Below are 20,571 nucleotides of genomic sequence, written 5' to 3'. Positions count from 1 at the left end.
CGGCGCAGAGACTGTCGCAAAATCCATGACAGCGCCGTCCGCCCCGAGAAGGGGCACAGCCGGAAGTGGGAGCCGTTGTCAGGGAAACGACAACTCCCAGAATGCATGGCGCCGCACCCGCCAGGTGGTATGTTCGCCTGGCCCAGTTCTACCCTTCCCCTGCGGCATCCCCCAAGCGGCGGCCCTTGGCTGTGTGCCCTGCTGCTCCCAGTGCTAGGGCTGCCCCCGGCCTCTCTGCCCTTCCCCCTGGCGGAGCCGCAGTCTCCTCCACTAGGGTGACCAGATGTCCCCATTTTATAGCGACAGCCCCCATACTTGGGAGATTTTCTTCTATAGGCGCCTATTACTCCCACCCCCGTCCTGATTTTCCACACTTGCTGTCTGGTCACCCTATCCCCACCCCCCCGAGGTGGCTGCCCCAGCTGGGCTGGACGCCCTAGCACTAGAGTTGCTGATTTTGATTGGACCTATTCCTGGAGATTTCGTCACTTGACATAAACTTTAATTAAAGATGAATCTTTAATTCCTGGAGACTCCAGGACAATCCTGGAGGTTTGGCAACCCCACATGGTGCTGCTGGCAGGGCCAGCTCCAGGCACCAGCTTAACAAGCAGGTGCTTGGGGCTGCCAAGGGAGAGGGGCGGCACCTGCAGCAATTTGGGGGCGGCAGGTCCCTCGCTCCCTCTAGGAGTGAAGGACCTGCCGCTGCCGATTGCGGCTTTTTTTTTTCCCAATTGCCACTGCCGACTGCGATCGCGGCTTTTTTTTTTTTGCTTGGGGTGGCAGAAATGCTGGAGCCAGCCCTAGCTGCTGGGCAGGTGCGATACAGGCAAGGGACCTGCTCCATTTCTGCGGGTGAATGTGTGTCCTCACACCCTCCCTCCCAAGGCCTGGTGCCTGCCGTGGGCTCTGTTCTGTGCCCATTGGCGTCAGCGGGAGGCGGTGTGTGTGCAGGGTTTCATAGAATCATAGGACTGGAAGGGACCTTGAGAGGTCATCTAGTCCAGTCCCTTGCACTCATGGCAGGACTAAGTATTATCTAGACCAAGTGTTCTCAAACTTCATTGCACCAGGACTGTTTTCTCACAACAAAAATTACTACACGACCCCAGGAGGGGGACTGAAGCCTGGGCCCACTCCAGCCCCACCGCCCCGGGCAGGGGGGCTAAAGCCAAAGCTCAAGGGCTTCAGCCCTGGGCAGGGGGTCAGTAATCTGAGCCCCGCCGGCCATCCAGGGCTGAAGCCCTCAGGCTTTGGTTTTGGCCTCAAGCGGTGGGGTTCAGGCTTTGGCCCAAGGCCCCAGTAAGTCCAACACCAGCCCTGGTGACCCCATTAAAACGGGTTTGCAACCCACTTCGGGGTCCCGACCCACAGTTTGAGAACCGCTGTTCTAGACCATACCTGGCAGGTGTTTATTTGACTTGCTCTTAAAAATCTCCAATTATGGAGATTCCACAGCCTCCCTAGGCAATTTATTCCAGTGCTTAACCACCTTGACAGTTAGGAAGTTTTTCCTAACGTCCGGCCTAAACCTCCCTTACTGCAATTTAAGCCCATTGCTTCTTGTTCTGTCGTCAGAGGTTAAGAACAACATTTTTTCTCCTTCCTCCTTGTAACAAACTTTATGTACTTAAAAACTGTTATCATGTCTCCTGTCAGTCTTCTCTTTTCCATACTAAACAAACCCAATTTTTTCATTTTTGCCTCATAAGTCATGTTTTCTAGACCTTTAATCATTTGTGTTGCTCTTCTCTGGACTTTCTCCAATTTGTCCACATCTTTCCTGAAATGTGGCACCCAGAACTGGACACAGTACTCCAGTTGAGGCCTAATCAGCGTGGAGTAGAGCGAAAGAATTACTTCTTGTGTCTTGCTTACAACACGCCTGCTAATACATGCCAGAATGATGTTCGCTTTTTTTGCAACAGCATTATACTGTTGACTCATATTTAGCTTGTATCCACTGTGACCCCCAGGTCCCTTTCTGCAGTACTCCTTTCTAGGCAGTCATTTCCCATTTTGTATGTGTGCGACTGATTGTTCCTTCCTAAGTGGAGTACTTTGCATTTGTCCTTGAATCTCATCCTATTTACTTCAGACCGTTTCTCCAGTTTGTCCAGATCATTTTGAATTATAATCCTATCCTCCAAAGCACTTGCAACCCCTCCCAGCTTGGTATCATCCGCAAACTTTATAAGTGTACTCTCTATGCCATTATCTAAATCAGTGGTTCTCAAACTTTTGTACTGGTGACCACATTCACATAGCAAGCCTTTGAGTGCGACCCCCCCCTTATTAATTAAAAACACTTTTAAAATATATTTAACACTGTTATAAATGCTGGAGGCAAATTGGGGTTTGGGGTGGAGACTGACAGTTCGTGACCCGCATGTAATAACCTTGCGATCCCCAGTTTGAGAACCCCTGATCTAAATCATTGATGAAGATATTAAACGGAAACAGAACCAGACCCAGAACTGATCTCTGTGGGACCCCACTCGTTATGCCCTTCCAGCATGACTGTGAACCACTGATAACTACTCTCTGGAAACGGTTTTCCAACCGGTTATGCACCCACCTTATAGTAGCTCCATCTAGGTTGCATTTCGTTAGTTTGTTTATGAGAAGGTCATGTGAGACAGTATCAAAAGCTTTACTAAAGTCAAGATATACCACATCTACCTCTTCCCCCATCCACAGGGCTTGTTACCCTGTCAAAGACAGCTATCAGGTTGGTTTGACACGATTTGTTCTTGACAAATCCATGCTGACTTACTAATCACCTTATTATGGTCTCACATTGCAGCATTGCCAGCCCCAAGCATTCAGAAAGCACGAGCCCAGGGCCCCCAAAATCACGAGGTTAACTTACGAAGCACACAGTTTCACCAGATAACAGTGAGTTGTCTATTCACCTTCTCATGTTTGTGCCTGTAGGGGTCACATTTTCCAGGTTTTCTCCACAACCACAAGGGAAAGAATGTTACTTTTTTTAGGGTTAGCTGAGATTCTCACATACTCACGAATCCAGGAGCTGAGTCTACCAGAAAAACACTGATAAAGACTAACATTAACTATTGTAAGTAAAGACTTACAATAATCTCACAAAAGTTAGCGATACTGAGCCCATGAAGGATGGTTAAAGAAAAACAGCCCAAGCCATCTCCGTCTGTTATAGCTGAGGGAATTAATTTTGCCCTGCATATTTTATTGATTCAGCTTCTCCTCTCTTTGCTTCTTCAAACTGGTCAATGAGTTCTTATTTGCTCTGCAAGTAGACACATTCATCAAGTTAACGTCCCATGTTTGTCTATTCTCAATGGATGACGCTAATTAACATTGCTGGATTGTTTTCTTTTTAACTTCAGTCTGGGGATCAGTTTTTTTTAAAAGGAGGCCAAGAAACCTAACTAGCCACTTGTACATGCAGTCATTCCACTTAGAGCAATCTTTTTGTCAGCCTCCTCACCATGAGCTTCATAAGAAGAGAGGAGTTCTCGTTGGCTTGCCATCTCTGTGGATCCTTGTCTCCCACATTAGATCTTTGTTGGGTTGAGTTGTCATTGAAAGGATGGGTTTATATTTCATTTGCTTCTTTTTAGGGATTGGACTTGGGCTGCAGACAAGCCCATGGTTTCACACTTGGTAATAATGGGCCATTTCTCTTCTCTGATGGTAGCTTGTGCCCATGGCGCGGGATGCTTCTCCTTTTCAAAGTATTGGTGGATAGGAAATAGAACCACAGATCTGGATTACCTCCACTTTTGTTTGTTTGAAGGAGCAGTGGGGTGCAAATTTGGGTGCCTACCTTTGCAGTTGTGGTTCCAGTTTGAAACATAGATTGCCTTTGGTTTATTTCTGATTCAGAAATCAGCTCCTTCAATTTATGCAAGCCTGACAGTCCCCGTCCTGCGGAGGCCTGGTAGGAAGGAACAGGGGCCAGTCTGTGTGGAGAATACTAAGGGTGGGCAGTGGTTATTGTGGGTGTTAGGGTGCTGGCAGAGGGAGGTCCATGGGGGGGTGAGTCTCTCCAAACAGTTCAAATGGCCCTGCCCATGTTCCTCCCTCGGGCCCTTTCCTGATTCCTAATGGTACTCTTCCCCTGTGGCCAGGCTGGGGCTAGCGGTGACTGGCCTGTGGCCAGGGACTCTGGGTGGCTCCAGGGCTGGCAGTGCTGGGGGCTGCACTGCCTGCCCAGTGCTTGGGGCTGTACCACCTGCCTGCCGAGGTCTAAGTGTGTGGGAAACAGGCTGCTGAGGGAATGAAGCTGATTTGTGGAGCGATGAATTGACACAGAGTCCCAGTTTATGGTGAGAGTGAGAGTTAGGCAGCATGTGGATAGAATGGTTGGTCAAAATGAGCCTTTCCCTAGAATTTGTATTAATTTTTGCTACTGTATGTTGGGACCAGGTTCTTACATGCTCTTGTTGCCAGCACAGGTGTGCTCGAGGACAGCAACAGTGAGTTCGTTGCCTGGTGTGCTTCGCGCCAATAAACACACCAGGGGGAGAAGCAAACAAAGTTTATTTGGGATCCCAAAGCGGTGCAAGGAGACTGGCAAGTCTCAAATCAAGCACATTAACAGGAACAGTTTTTCTTCTTTTATACATTTTGCAGTTAAGCCTCACCCCCCTCCCCTTTCCCCTCTAGCCCTCCCTTTCTCCCCCCCCTCCTCCCTCTACCCCTCCCATCCCTGGTAATAGTTAAGTCATTCTTGGCAGCTATAAGCCTAGCTTGTTAGTAACTTCTTTAAACCGTTATCTTGTCCTTTTTCCCTTCAGCCAGAAACATGCAGGCCTCATTATTACTGCTTGAGCAGGGGGTTGCACACAGATAACTGGTTGCTTACATATTCCAATTGCACCTGGCTTTTGAGGTTGATTAGAGTTTAAACATGGAAGGATAGAGTTTGGTTCACTTAGGCCTAGTGCAGGAAGGCTTCATTGACACTTTGTGGCCTTCCACCCTCCCGAGTTACCTAGGGTGAGGCCTAGTGACGTCAACAACTCCCTCCTTTGAGAATACTCAACAAGCTTTTGGCTGAGTTTTCTCATATTCTGTGGACAAGATATGATTAAGTGCTATGAAGCTGGGGTTTTCAATGAGAGGGTATGCCGGGATTTTTGAGGAGCGGGGGGCACAAAGCTTACGGAGGAGCATTTTAAAACAAGCAATTAGGAGGAGGGTGACCAGGCACAATACCACACCAGTGAGGAGAAGACGCACAAGGCCACCCCCCAGTCCTCCTAGGTTGGGCAACCAACTTCAAAGGGAATCGAAAACTGTGGGTTTCCTTTCCTGGGCCTTCCACTGCTTGAAAGCCTGTTTGGCCGACAGGACGTGCTTGTTAATGTCCTGTGAGTTTTCCGGGACATAAGTACAACATTCATTCCCAATAAGGGCACACACCCCGCCCTGGGAGGCTAAAACATAATCTAAGGCCTGTCTGTTTTACAGGGACAGCAACCTGAGCTGGTATAGCTCTGAGTTAAGGCTTTTCTCTATGGCCAAGGTTTCATTGGTGATCTTGGTGAGAAACACAGAGAGCCTATGATAAAATTGGGTTAGCCGTTCCACCCCATAGGATGGGAGGAGGATCATACCCAACCTGTCTCCTTCCTTAATGGGCTCTGAGGTGGCATACAAAGATTTACGCTGCCTGGAGCGGCCAGGGGTTGTCCCTTAATGCATACTGGGATTCAATGGTACAGTTTTGTCACAAGGGGATACCCAAGGTATTTCTTCCCCTACTGAACCATCCCCAACAGATATCTGACCAATTTTGGGGGACCACCCTCCAGGGTAACCCTGCTGCGTGGTGCAGGATTTGGGAGCATACTCAGCAGTTAGAGAGGTTAAACTCTTGGGCAAAGCAAACCTTCAAGGACTCATATGTGTTTGTTTCCAAGTTAGTAGGGATCCCTTTCCATCCCACATGTGCCTGGGGGAAACGGGAGGTAACGAAAGGAGTGTCCCTATGGCAAAGAGTACCACTGTGGCAGACCCTGGACCTGAACTCATGCTGGGCAGGTGACCCTAGGGCCTAACAATTACAATTCCCCAAATACCCACAAAATATCAATTACCAATAGTAGGCAGATTAAAAACAAAAGGACCAGGCCACCAGGTTAGGCCGGCCCTGTGAGAGTAAACACAACCAACGCTTAGAGTTTTCACGGGGAGTGCGCTGCGACTGTCCAAAGAGACCACAGGGCATTTCCAGCAGGCCTTATTGTCTTTTGAATAACAGTTTAAGTCCCAGGTCATCGCTGGTAGTCCTTTTCCGTAGGCTGGACGGTCCACCGTTCAGGAGCGGGCACTGCCTTCAGACGGGAGTGATGAATCCAGTTCTTGTGTCCCTTGACCTTTGCTGCTGTGTGGGAGACCAGCAGGACGGTGTGGGGTCCCTTCCACTTCTCTTGGAGAGGCTTGTCCTTCCAGGTCCGAACGAGAACGGAATTGCCTGGCTGCAAGGAATGGACAGGGGCATCCAGCGGGAGAGGCTGCAAATCTCTGGTATACCTGTGGAGAGAACAGAGAACAGCAGACAGAGAGCACATGTACTGAGATAAAAAGCCACACCCCATTTCCCACTCCCCTGCCAGAACCGGTGTACCATTCATAGGCCATGCCCTTCCAAACATAATCTCGAAGGGACTGAGCCCTAACCTGCCCTTTGGGAGAGCGCGAATGTGGAGCAAAACAAGGGGTAAGGCATCAGGCCATCCGCTGAATCGATCCACCAAGACGAAAAGGTATTTGAATCTTTGGGTCCGGGGGAACTCAGTAAAGTCTATTTGCCAAACCAGCCCCGGGCCTGGGGTAGGTTCCAGAGTGGCTGATGGCACTGACACTCCAGCTCGAGGGTTGTTCTTTTGGCAGACTAGACATTCAGCCTGTACCTGGGAGGCCAGGGGTCTAAGAGCCTCCCTGCCAGCGTATAATTCTTTGTTTCTTCACCAGGGTCAGTTCTTAATGTCTTTTGTAGTCAGGAATTCCTGGACTTTGTGATTTCAGTGAAGCAAGTGTTCCTTCTTCTCTTTTCCTGAAACAGTGTGGTTCAGTATCATACAGGGGAGAGGTTACTAGCACATCACCCTGTCTTTAAATAGGCTTATCATCAGTCGGAGAGTCCTCCCGAGGTGGAGGGGTCTTTTTACAGTGAGAAGCCTGGGTCCAGGTTGGCAGTCCTTGGTACTTCACAGCGGTGTTGGTGGTGAACAGGACTTGGAAAGGGCCTTTCCAGTGTGGAGCCAAAGCAGTTTTTCGTTGATGGACTTTACGTAGACTCAGTCTCCTTGTTTCAATGAATGGCAGGGCTGCTAGGGTCTTTGGGTAGCACTTCTTTTATCTGTGAGAAAAGAAACCTAACACATTTCATTAATGCCTGACAGTGTTTTGCAGATTTTATAGTTGCTTGGGCCCATTCAGGCCCCCCCCCCCTTTTTTCTTGGCTGCCGGCCAAGTCTTAGGTCTGGGCAGTGTCCTTGGATGGTGCCAGCATCTTATCTTTGGACTGAGCTTGCTAGCTATATTTTTTCCCTCAGTTAACTCGTTCTGTTCTTTTTCCTTCTCTCCTTCTTGGCTTCTTTTAACTTACAAAGGAAACTTCCACTCTTCACTCATACACCTTTTCCCAACAATGAACACATACACATTGCCATTATGCACCCTTCCAGTAAAATAACTTCTATACAGAGCTTTGGAGCAACAAACCAGGACGAGCACACCCACTTTTGAGGAGTCCAACAAAGTTCAGGAGGCTCACAGTGGCTTTAAGGCAAGGGGTGAGACCCACAGCAGCAATTAACAAGTCATCCACATATTGCAGGAGGAGGACCCTGTCCTCATTGTCCCACTCCTCCAAGTCTCTGGCCAGGGCCTGGCCAAAAAGGGTGGGGGAATTTTTAAATCCCTGGGCCAACACTGTCCAGCAAAGCTGCTTTTTAACCCTCCTTTTGTCTTCCCACTGGCTCCACTCTGGGGCTTGCATGGCTGAGGGCTCAGTTGCAAGAGTCATTATCCAGGCATTCTCTGGGGGTAAGGTGAGGGTTATTTCATCTTGGGTGAAATGCAGGGTGGCTCCTAAGCAACAAAGCAGGTCCCATCCTAGTAGAAGTGTTGGACAATCGGGGAGGTAAACCAGTCTGTGAGATAGAGTTCTGTTTCCCAAAGCACATTCCGCTGGGGCATATACTGGGCACTTGGTTCCTTTCCCTGTGGCACCCACCACAGTGAGGGACTCTGACACAGGCAGCTGCAGGGGTTGGTTTACGGCGGTTCGTGCAGCTCCAGAGTCTATTAAAAAGTTGATGTCCAAGTCTCCCACCCTCATGTTTACTCGGGATTCCAGGGGCAGGATAGTCCGTCTCCCCTGACACTCCTATTCTTGATCCTTCGCTGCCATCATAGGGGTACCTTCCCTTTCGGGGCACTCGTTTTTCCAATGTCCCTCCTTCCGGCATCTGGCACACTGGTTGCGACCCAGACGCCTTTCCTGTGAGCCAGGGCACCCACGCCCATGTCCTCTCATTCCCCGGCCCCTTCCACCTTCCTGGAATTTTCCCCTGCCACCGGCCTGTACTGCTGCGACCATCATTTTCGCTTGCCTCTTTTCCTTTTCTTTAGACACAACCTGATTACGCTCCACCTCAGACAGCAGGGTCCGCATAAGGACATTACAATCATCCCAGTCAGGCTTACAGCTAGCCAGGCACCCTTCAAAGGCCGAGATAAACTTGCTTGGGTTCGTAGAGAATTCCCCTGCCTGTGCCTTAAAGGCTGCTAGGTCCACCGGGTTAAAAGGCACATGGGTGTAAACCTGCATAGTAGTGGCCTGATTCTTATCTGAGCCATGTCTGGACACCACGGTCTCAGTGATCAACGGATAAAATTATACCAAGGGGGCAATCTCTGGGACCTGAGACACCTTGTCTTTATATGGTGGGGTGTGATAGCCGAAGGGGACACCGGACCTGCCATTACAGCTGTGGGGGGGTTCTGGGGACTAACAATAGTTACTACCGAACCTGTCGGAATCAAATTACACTTTTGCAAAATATCTAACCTATCTCTTAACAACATAAACAACTGTACATACATATGTTCATTCCATTTACCCGTTTGCTGACAAAACAGAAGTAATTGAAGGATCGTATTATAATTAAGTGATCCTTCCGGTGGCCACCTTTCCTGGTCCTCTAGCTGATATTGAGGCCAGTCTACTGTACAGAATCTTTTCAGTTTACTTTTAACCAACGGATCTGATCCAAACACTTTCCAGTTCACCAGAATGCATTCCAAGGGTGTACACCTTACCCTGCCTGCCATACTCTGTCCCTGCCCCATAGGGAGACACTAGGCGTCCCCAGGTCATAACAGGTAGACACTGGGCGTCCCCAGGTCAAGACAGATAAAGTCCCCACTGGACTGTTCCTACCTTATCCAAGGGTCCGGTTCTGCACCGTCGCCCTTTCCATGGGACCGGTTCCCCACCGTCGCCCGCAGCTGCTTCTCCACTACTCGAGCGCATTGCACCGTTGTGCCCTCCGGGGTCGACCAAACCACATCTTCGCCGAGGCCCCTGGTAAAGTCACCAGTGCGCGCTGGGCATCGGTCGTCGCCGCAATCTGTCGACCTCCGAGAGGGGTCCGGGCAAGGCTAAATTTCAGCCTCGAGCCCCACGTTGGGCGCCAAAACTGTTGCCAGCACAGGTGTGCTCGAGGAAAGCAACAGTGAGTTCGTTGCCCGGTGTGCTTCGCGCCAATAAACACACCAGGGGGAGAAGCAAACAAAGTTTATTTGGGATCCCAAAGCGGTGCAAGGAGACTGGCAAGTCTCAAATCAAGCACATTAACAGGAACAGTTTTTCTTCTTTTATACATTTTGCAGTTAAGCCTCACCCCCCTCCCCTTTCCCCTCTAGCCCTCCCTTTCCCCCCCCCCTTCCTCCCTCTACCCCTCCCATCCCTGGTAATAGTTAAGTCATTCTTGGCAGCTATAAGCCTAGCTTGTTAGTAACTTCTTTAAACCGTTATCTTGTCCTTTTTCCCTTCAGCCAGAAACATGCAGGCCTCATTATTACTGCTTGAGCAGGGGGTTGCACACAGATAACTGGTTGCTTACATATTCCAATTGCACCTGGCTTTTGAGGTTGATTAGAGTTTAAACATGGAAGGATAGAGTTTGGTTCACTTAGGCCTAGTGCAGGAAGGCTTCATTGACACTTTGTGGCCTTCCACCCTCCCGAGTTACCTAGGGTGAGGCCTAGTGACGTCAACACTCTTATGTAGCATTTCTGGAGCCGGTTCATTATGTGTGGCAAAACCAGACTTCCTTGGCCCAAAACTTATTAATGGAATATAAATAAATTAAGAGCATGCACCTTTTACAGTAGTCTGTCATCAACTTTGGTTGTAGCATCCTGTTTTATAAACTGTTCAGCTTCCAGTGACCTAGTCTCTGGTGTGCCATCTGAGCTGTGTGTCAGGTGATTAATCACTGCTAAAGTCTGCAGCCTCTACAGAGGCTAGACATTTGACGGTAATAGACTGATATGAATAGGGAGAATATGTTAAAGGCTGTTCTAATGAGGAAGGTGATCAATAGTTCTCCGTGTCTACTGAAGGCAGGACAAGAAATAATGGGCTTAAATCTGCAGTAAAGGAGATTTCGGTTAGATATTAGGAAAATTTTTCTAACTATAAGGGTAGTTAAGCTCTGGAATACGCTACTCAAGGGGGTAGTGGAATCCCCATCATGAAGGCTTTTAAGAATGGGCTGGACAAACACCTGTCAGGGATGGTTTGTTTCCAGTGGAGTTCATCCCTCTCTGGTATTGTTCATTCAGTCCTTCCGGAAATTACTTATTACTGAAGCTCATAAAAATACTTCTGAGAGCATTTTTTTTCTTTGTGTGGATTGTGCAATTTGCATTGAATGCCAGATATTATCGAAAAATTTCCCAGAGGAGGAGGGAATGTCCAATATTTGTTCTAGAAGGTATTAATCATGACCCATACTTCAGATTAGTACAGCACAGTATTAAAGGTATGTATCATCATACGTCTTAAGTGTATAGCCAGTGTAAAAGTCAGTACTGTATACTTTTCAGGAACAAAGTTAAGTTTATAATAAGCGAGGTGGAATTGCCTTTCTTCTTGCTTGTGGTTATGCAAAGGCATTTTTATCAAGCAAATGAATACGTAGCCCTCTCTTTACAATCACATACACCCTTGTAACACGGGGTTCATCATATGCTAAGGCGGCCATTTTCTGTGGGAGTCTGGCTAAAATGTTGGCAGCATATGACTCAGGAAATATAAGGACTAGAAATGTAATTTTTGGGAAAAAAAATCTTTTGGAAACTAAATGGGCTAGAAGAGAAGTTACTGGTTCAGAGTGAGTACTGACTTAGCCCTGGCTTACCTACTGTTGTGTAGGAATCATTCTTCCACCAAATCCTTCTCCAAAGTCTTGTCTTTATACAAAAGAACAAACTGCTGTAATAGGATGCCCATCTAGTGATTTCTATCATACTGGTTTTCAGTTTAGCATTTTTCTTTCACAGCTCCCTCTCCCAAGCCATATATTGAAGAGCAGTTAGAAAATAGCAGCCCATGTGTGAAATCTCCTCTGAAAGGTACAAGTGTGAAAGTGTCTTATTTTTTGCTTGAAATAGTTTTGTAAAGAAGGCAGGAGGTAGAATTTCATTTCATAGATTCATAGATTCATAGATTCATAGATTATAGGACTGGACGGGACCTCGAGAGGTCATTGAGTCCAGTCCCCTGCCCGCATGGCAGGACCAAATACTGTCTAGACCATCCCTGAAAGACATTTATCTAACCTACTCTTAAATATCTCCAGAGACGGAGATTCCACAACCTCCCTAGGCAATTTGTTCCAGTGTTTAACCACCCTGACAGTTAGGAACTTTTTCCTAATGTCCAACCTAGACCTCCCTTGCTGCAGTTTAAACCCATTGTTTCTGGTTCTATCCTTAGAGGCTAAGGTGAACAAGTTCTCTCCCTCCTCCTTATGACACCCTTTTAGATACCTGAAAACTGCTATCATGTCCCCTCTCAGTCTTCTCTTTTCCAAACTAAACAAACCCAGTTCTTTCAGCCTTCCTTCATAGGTCATGTTCTCAAGACCTTTAATCATTCTTGTTGCTCTTCTTTGGACCCTTTCCAATTTCTCCACATCTTTTTTAAAATGCGGCGCCCAGAACTGGACACAATACTCCAGCTGAGGCCTAACCAGAGCAGAGTAGAGCGGAAGAATGACTTCTTGTGTCTTGCTCACAACACACCTGTTAATACATCCCAGAATCATGTTTGCTTTTTTTGCAACAGCATCACACTGTTGACTCATATTTAGCTTGTGGTCCACTATAATCCCTAGATCCCTTTCTGCCGTACTCCTTCCTAGACAGTCTTTTCCCATTCTGTATGTGTGAAATTGATTTTTCCTTCCTAAGTGGAGCACTTTGCATTTGTCTTTGTTAAACTTCATCCTGTTTAACTCAGACCATTTCTCCAATTTGTCCAGATAATTTTGAATTATGACCCTGTCCTCCAAAGTAGTTGCAATCCCTCCCAGTTTGGTATCATCCACAAACTTAATAAGCGTACTTTCTATGCCAATATCTAAGTCGTTGATGAAGATATTGAACAGAGCCGGTCCCAAAACAGACCCCTGCGGAACCCCACTCATTACGCCTTTCCAGCAGGATTGGGAACCATTAATAACAACTCTCTGAGTACGGTTATCCAGCCAGTTATGCACCCACCTTATAGTAGCCCCATCTAATTTGTATTTGCCTAGTTTATCGATAAGAATATCATGCGAGACCGTATCAAATGCCTTACTAAAGTCTAGGTATACCACATCCACCGCTTCACCCTTATCCACAAGGCTTTTTTTTTTAAATTAATGGAGATATCCCATCTCCTAGAACTGGAAGGGACCTTGAAAGGTCATCAAGTCCAGCCCCCTGCCTTTTACTAGCAGGACCAAGTACTGATTTTGCCCCAGATCCCCAAGTGGCCCCCTCAAGGATTGAACTCACAACCCTGGGTTTAGCAGGCCAATGCTCAAACCACTGAGCTATCCCTCCCCCCAACCACTGAGCTATCCCTCCCCCCAGGGATAGGGATTATGGGTCCTGGAAAGTCTGACGGGTCTGTAACTTTAACTGCTGTTCTTATTCATTTTTTAATACATATGTGGTCCCTCCTTGTTCCCTCGGTACAAGGGCCCTGCATTTCTTTGCTGCAGTGTTTCTTTTATATTTGGGGGGCCACAAAATCTGTGTGCTTCAAAGAAAACATATTGTTTTCAGCCGGGCCTTGCATAACAATTTATATCTGCTCTTCCTTCTTTTTTTTTTCCGTGCTGGGATTCTCACATAAGAAATATCCAGGGTTCCCCTAATTGGTAGTAACAGTATTGAACACAAGCTGGTGAGAGATTTTAAGATTAGTGTATACCCTTTGTATCACTCTAGGAAAAATTAATTAAAGACGGTAAATCCTTGAGCTTAATGGTTGCAGATGCTAAAGCCCCAGGCATAATCTTATATCTAGAATGCACCAGACTGGAGCCTTTAATCAGTCAAGTAGGGCTTACTTCTGTGATCACATCAGCAGGTATCTGATATTAGCTGCCAAGTAATATGGGATACTATATATATTCAGCAGATTGGGGCCTCATCTGAGGTGGCTTGTGATTGGCCCCCAGTGTGAGTGTGTAAGTGGGGAGGGCAACAAAGTCTCTATCTTTTACTCTGTGCCCACGGATGGATTGCAGTTTCTGTCTGGAACATGACAGATAGAGGAAGGGGGAACCTAACCTCCTCCCAGTGGCATCAGCTCCCTAAGTAGGAGAAGAGAGAGGAATGGGGGAGTGAGCAAGGGGGAGCCTGGACTTCCGTCAGTCATCAGCAACAGCGGTAGCCTCTTTGGGATGAAAAGGGAGAAACTCTGAGGAGGGAAAGGAGAAGCCCCGTGAGGAGAAGAGAGTGGAGGCACTTTGCTGAGAGGGATTGGGTGGAGAAGTCAACTCAAAGGGGGAAAAGAAGGCAAAGATTTCTGGGGGAAAGGAGAGAGTGTCCCAAGGAGGTGGGATGGGGAGAGAAGGACAGAGAAAGGTGGGGGCTTCAAGGTCGGAGATGAAGAAATGGGGAGTGGAGAGAGAATATTGAATAGAGAGGAGAGCAGAAAAGAAGGGGAGTAAGGAGGAAGAAACAACATTAAATGAGAAAGAGCAACAGGTGTGGAGAATAAGAACTGGAAAAAATATGAAAGTGATAAGGAATTAGGATCAGCCTTATGATTTGAGAGCTGCTAGACAAGAGTGGGACTCATAAATTCCTGGATAAAGAAGTTGAGAGAGGGACTATTGAGTTGCCTCTCTGTTTGGTACTGCAACTGTAAAGGGAGACAGGGTCATCCCATGCTTTACAGAAGTTGCATAGGATGCAGAGTGTGTAAAAGAGTGGCTTGCTAATTGACCACTTGCTTTGCTTGCCCCAGATCATCCCACACATCATTCCAAAAGATGGCAAGGTTTGAATCCCTGTGGATAAGGCCACAGGTCCTGCTATCAACCCTGGCAAATCCCCAAGGATCCAAAGGGACCCAGGCATCTCAAGTTGGCAATCGCCAAAATGAGGCACCTAAAAATCAATTGACACCTGAAAATTTTAAAGTTAATTATGATGATGAAACCTAGTAATATAGAAAGTAAAGCACCCACAAATTGATGCCATTTCCCCCCCCAAAAGAGGTCTTTATCCTCTCTGTATCTCACTTTCCACATCTGTAAATTTGAGATATTTAACTGCTTCTCAGGGGTGTTATGAGGCTTAATTAATTAAAATGTGACCTTCTCAGCTGAGTATGATTACAGAAGGTAAAGTCACATTATTATTTGAAATCACAGTTTTCACTTTTCAAGGGAGAGGTCAACTACAACAATGAGTAACCTGTGGCGGGCTCCATTGAGTTTTGAGAGTTTTTCTTTTTTTAATAAAAAGAAGAACAGGAGTACTTGTGGCACCTTAGAGACTAACAAATTTATTAGAGCATAAGCTTTCGTGGACTACAGCCCACTTCTTCGGATGCATATAGAATGGAACATGTGTATATATATCTCCTCAATATATGTTCCATTCTATATGCATCCGAAGAAGTGGGCTGTAGTCCACGAAAGCTTATGCTCTAATAAATTTGTTAGTCTCTAAGGTGCCACAAGTACTCCTGTTCTTCTTTTTGCGGATACAGACTAACACGGCTGTTACTCTGAAACCTATCTTTTTTTAATACTATTTATTTTCTTAAAAGACAGCTCACTTCCTAACTTACTAGGACCCAAGAACTCAGTTCTTTTCTAATCATTCATTAACATGAATAATAGAGTATGTCAGCGAGAGTGGCTTAGAAAAGGCTTTTTATGTTTACATAGTACATGCCAACTGATGCAGTAGCAAATGTTGCTTCCTATTGGCTGGAGGTGCTATCCATCACATGATCTGTGAGAATACAAGCTCTGATCTCTTTGCAAAAACAGATGTGCTGGGTCAGGAGAGGCAGATTCCTTTCTCAATGGAAAAAAACATTGCTTTTAGCTTTTTACTCCTCTTTTTATGTGTAGGATTTTCAGTCTCTGTGGATCAAATGTTTGTAAGAATGGATGGAAGGTCAGTAATTTGATACATTTCAACCAACTACTTTGGTGAAGCTGAATGCATGTTTTAAATGTTGTAGTTTTGTAATTTTACTTTGTGTCTTATTCAAATAGATTTGATCAAAGTTCAGCATGGTAGCAGAGGATTAGAATATTTTTAGTTTTAAAACATCTAGGACTCATGCAGAAATGAACCTTTTCAACTCTAAGATATGAAATATTACTGTACCTCTTTCAAATTATTTTATACATAAGCCTACAATGGTCTAAAAAGGCATATGCCCTAGTGATCTCTTTCTCATACTTGATTACATTGTAATGCTTTTCTCACTTTTTCATTCCCGACCAGTTGTTAAAACAGAACTATAAATAAAATAGCAGCAGAGGTGCCATGAAACAAAGGTGCTAAAATATTCCATTTCTGTAACGTGAATATTATTGAAATCTAGGTTCAGCATTGCAAGAAATATTAAACTGACAAAATTGTTCCCAATCCTAAGTATTTTTATTTGCCATTGTCTTTGAGTGCATTCTATTTTTTATATAGTATAAATGGAGGGCACAGAAAATGACAAGAAAGAGAGTGCTTTCTAAAGCCAAGCATTATAAAAGTGAAAATAGCCAAATTTAATTATTTGCATCATGTCTCACAGTCACTAATAACATGCAGATCAAATATGCAGATGATCACAGCTGGCAATAAAGTCTGAATATTTTGGGCAACAGGGACATGTGGTGATTTGCTTAAGCTTGTATTAAGAGATCTGTGAGTCAGTTATAAATACTACAATATGTTTTCAGTGAAATAGTTTATTTTCTGTTCTCATCTGGCAATTTCCAAATCAGTTAGTGCCTCCTAGCAGTTTCACTTTTCTTTGATCAGTAAGATGTTCTAACAGAATGGAACTAATTGAGTTTTCACACACACTTTATAAGAAAGATTAATGCATTAAGGCCCGATCCTGTTCCCACTGAAGTTAATGTAAGTTTTGTCTTTGACTGAAGCAGAATCATACCCTTCATGTGTTAAGTCACCAAGAGTAATACAGGACTCAGTTTCTTTTTTTAAAAAACAAAGCTCTACAGTTTTGTTACTTCTTAGGTTCTGGTCTTAGAGACCTTATTCAGGCATAATCCATTAAAGTCAGTGGGAGTTTTGCCTAAGTTGGAACGGCAGAATCAAGTCCTTTAATTGTGAAATTTCAATTAAAATATAAAATTATTTAAATGTGGGTCTCTGAAAGGTATGTTTCCTCCTGTGAAATTACTATAAAAATAATACAGTATAATTTGAAAGGCATGATTGCTTCCCTCTGTAAAGCTAACTATCTTTGTAGGGATTTGTTAATGATAAGAAATAAAAAAAAACCTCTAATAAAATATTTTTCATTGGAGGATTCCATTAAAGAAACCTACATTTTGGGCCTGATTCTGATCTCACTTACACCGATTTCACACCAGTGTAAGTGAATTAACTTTAGTCAAGTTACTTGTGGTTGGTGTAACTAAGGCCTGGTCCACACTAACCTCCCCACTTCGAACTAAGGTACGCAAATTCAGCTACGTTAATAACGTAGCTGAATTCGATGTACGTTAGTTCGAACTTACCGCGGGTCCAGACGCGGCAGGCAGGCTCCCCCGTCGATGCCGCGTACTGCTCTCGCCGAGCTGGAGTACCGCGTCGACGGCGAGCACTTCCGGGATCGATCCCAGAAGATCGATTGCTTACCTCCGGGTCCGGCGGTAAGTGTAGACCTACCCTAAGGTACATCTACATAGCAAAAAAAGGTGTGATTGTAGCGTGAGTAGGCCAAGGACCCTTGGTACATACTTGGGTTGAAGTCCATCTTCACTACTATTTTTACCCATTCTAGCTGGATTAAAGCTGGGAAAGGTATGTCTACTACTCTACAATCACATCTTCTGGTGTACTTGTACCCTAAGATTAGAATCAGGTACGTAGCTATATGGTCCACTAGCAAACTGTTTTTTTCTTTTATGCATTATGTTTGATTTACCTGTGGCTCAAATGTTATTTTCTAGTAAAATATTGTGTAAATAATTGAAACTAGTGCACTAGGTGAGCAATGGTCGGACAGTTTGAAGTTGGATAACGTTAGTGGGCTGCACTGCTTTTTGATATGTTTTTAAGGAGTAATGAAGATATTACAGGAGTCTATTTTATTTTGAACATTGTGTTATCCGATATAATCTGCACTTCAAAGTGATAGTATTCAGTAATAATACTATAGATTGTATTTTGTGTTATTAATGTAGTTCCCTTTGACTGCCTTATCTACTGAAATGAAAACTATACCTGGCAAACTCTTCCTCACTTGATCATTCCTAACTCCCCCTGCAATCAATAAGCTTGCGTGTGTGAATAAGGGCCACTCACAAAGGTCTTCAGGAGTAGGCCCTATACTTTTACATGAGCTTTTTCAGATGGAAAAAAGACTTCATTACCTTATAGGCTGATAATGTCATCTGATAAGTAGGAATTTGCACTTCTTTATACATATAATCTTATTTAGTTGGGTTTTACATAGTGATTAGTCATTCCAGTGCTTTGTATTAGGGCTAAGCCAATTTCAGTTAGGCTCCTGACAAACTTAGAATGGTAATTTCAGCATGCAATACAGACACAGACATATACCATGGACATGGAGCAGTTATTTTCAGATTTGCAATTCTAAAGAAAGGCCAATGCGTTTAACACATTATACTGAAGTTGAAGTTTTTAGTTTAAAATAGGTGGAAAAGTGACCATAAATTCAGGAGTTATTTCATTATATTTTTAAAAATTGCTCCAAATGTGTTGCAGGTCTAGTCACTCTTTGTTGAGTGTGTTATAGTTTAATTTCTAGCTCATGTGATCCTTTTAGCTAATAGTAGAGGTCTAGCAGTAATAGTCTCAGCTAGTTTCTCTCGTCATATTCACATTTACAATGTTATTACTCAGAATGTTGTTATGCACAAGTCTATGGTGAGCCCTGAGAATGATTAAAGGCATTTTCATTTGTGTTTTCACACCGTCTTCCCATGATATTTCTGACCTACAGTTTTGCCAGCAAGTTTAAAAGGCAGCAGAAGAGCCATGAAATGTGCTCCAAATGGTCCATCATGGCCAAAATCCTCCACACATTGAGATCTACCCCTCAGTATTATGAGGATAGCCTTGCTCCAGCAGATCTCCTTCGAGTTCCCCAACTTGTCCTCTGAATTTGAATGCTGCCGATCTGATGGTGGTAGGGTTTTGGAGAGCCACACGTTCCCCGCTCAGAGACAGCATTCAGACAGTGCCCATCCCAAGCTGTGAGCGCCTTTACAAAATATTCATTTACAATAACCAGTAGAATTGCTTATATCCCTTTACATTTACAGTCAGAGGAAATCCTATCAAACTTAATCCTGCCATAAACCAATCAACAACCCCTCCCAACCTGATTCCTCCCTGCTCCCTCCTCAGATGTCTATAAAAAAAGATGAGCTTTGGAAGGTTAACAAACTGGGCTCTCGGAGACCACCGGGAAGCCCTGCCAGCAGTTCCCTTTCTTTTACATTGAGGTGGCTCCAACTCTGCTTCCTCCATTGATCAGAAGCACAGTAGTGTAGCATGAGGAGAGATCTGAGGTAACTCAAGCCCAAACTATTCAGGACTTAGCAGGGCAAAAACAGCACTTTGAACTCTACCTAGAAGTCACAGGCAGCCGGTGCAGTTCACAAGCGCAGATACATTTTCTCAATGTGAAACTGTGCCGAATAATCTTTTAAAACTAGTTTCTGCTTCTGAATGATCTCTCCAGCCTATGAATGTCAGCCTTGTCCAGATTGAGTCTCACACCAGCTAGCTTGCATCCAAGTCTCAATCTGCTGCAGACACTGGGTTGTTCTGTTCTAGTCGATGTGATATAAGGGAGATACCCAGCTGGGTATCATCAATGTATTGAAAACACTGTAGACCAGGGGTCTCAAACTCAAATGACCATGAGGGCCACATGAGGACTAGTGCATTGGCCTGAGGGCCGCATCACTGACACCCCCCTGGCCGGGCCCCTGCCCCCCCCACTCCATCCCTTCCATGAGGCCCCGCCCCTGCTCCGTCTCTTCTCCACCTCCTCCTCCAAGCGGTTTTAATAAAATATATACGCTCATTAAAGCCCCCCCCACTGCACTGGGCTGCACCACCACTCCACCCCTGCTCTGCCTCTTCCAGGGGTGTCAGGTTTGTAGAAATTTTGGTGGTGCCCAGAACCTGCCCCCCCCAAACTCCGCCCCCACCTGCCTAAGGTTCTGGGAGGGAGTTTGGATGGGGGAGGGGGTCTGGAGTGCAGACTCTGGGAGGGAGTTTGGGTGCTGGGTGCAGGCTCCAGGCTGGGGTATGGGGTGGGGTGCAGGATGAGTGGAGGGGTGCAGGCTCTGGGTTGGAGTTTGGGTGCTGGGTGCAGGCTCTGGGCTGGGGCAGGGGGTGGGGGTGCAGGCTCTGGGATGGAGTTTGGGGATAGGAGGGGGTGCAGGGGTGAGGGCTGGGGATGAGGGATTTGGGGCATTGGAGAGGCTCAGAACTAGGGCAGGGGAAGGGCAGTGCCCTGGCCTTAGTGGAGAGGGGCACTAGAACCCTGCGGCAGCAGGTGATGCCGGAAGCCGGCAGGGCGGAGCGGAGTCAGCATGAGCTGCAGGCTCCGGGTGGTGAGGGGGCAGCAAGTGAGGCCAGGGGACACTCGGGGGAGGTGTGTGGGGGCGGCAGGTGGGGCCGGGGGAGAGACTCGGCCCCAAACATTGGGGAGCAGTGCCCGGGGAGCTTAGCTGCCACATGGGGGGCGGGGGGTGAGGGGAGTTTGGCAGCAACAGGAAGTAACTGGGGGGGGGGGGGCGCAGGGAG

General features: G+C 46.0%; 1 protein-coding gene and 1 long non-coding RNA gene across 5 annotated transcripts in view; one reads left to right on the top strand and one right to left on the bottom strand.

Annotated features, from left to right (window-relative positions):
• The first annotated feature begins 6 nt into the window (after positions 1 to 6).
• Positions 7 to 20,571, top strand: part of LOC128839264 (V-type proton ATPase subunit S1-like protein) — a 37,173-nt gene continuing 16,608 nt past the window's right edge. Inside the window, exon 1 of one of the 4 annotated variants that reach the window (XM_054032125.1) lies at positions 7 to 124. In XM_054032125.1, the coding sequence (XP_053888100.1) occupies positions 102 to 124 (23 nt within the window). In that variant the 5' untranslated portion in view covers positions 7 to 101. Of the gene's footprint in view, positions 128 to 11,602; positions 11,641 to 15,570; positions 15,703 to 20,571 lie in introns of those variants that run through there. The other 3 variants (XM_054032124.1, XM_054032126.1, XM_054032123.1) reach the window with 3 other exon arrangements.
• Positions 5,837 to 9,895, bottom strand: LOC128839267 (uncharacterized). The gene is made up of 2 exons (XR_008445392.1): positions 9,440 to 9,895; positions 5,837 to 6,522 (listed from the first exon to the last, which is right to left on the bottom strand). It is a non-coding gene; the product is annotated as an uncharacterized LOC128839267 (long non-coding RNA).

This window comes from Malaclemys terrapin, chromosome 6 (genome assembly GCF_027887155.1).
Source record: "Malaclemys terrapin pileata isolate rMalTer1 chromosome 6, rMalTer1.hap1, whole genome shotgun sequence".
In the NCBI taxonomy this organism is placed as follows: Eukaryota; Metazoa; Chordata; order Testudines; family Emydidae; genus Malaclemys; species Malaclemys terrapin.
This window is presented reverse-complemented; position numbering and strand designations above follow the sequence as displayed.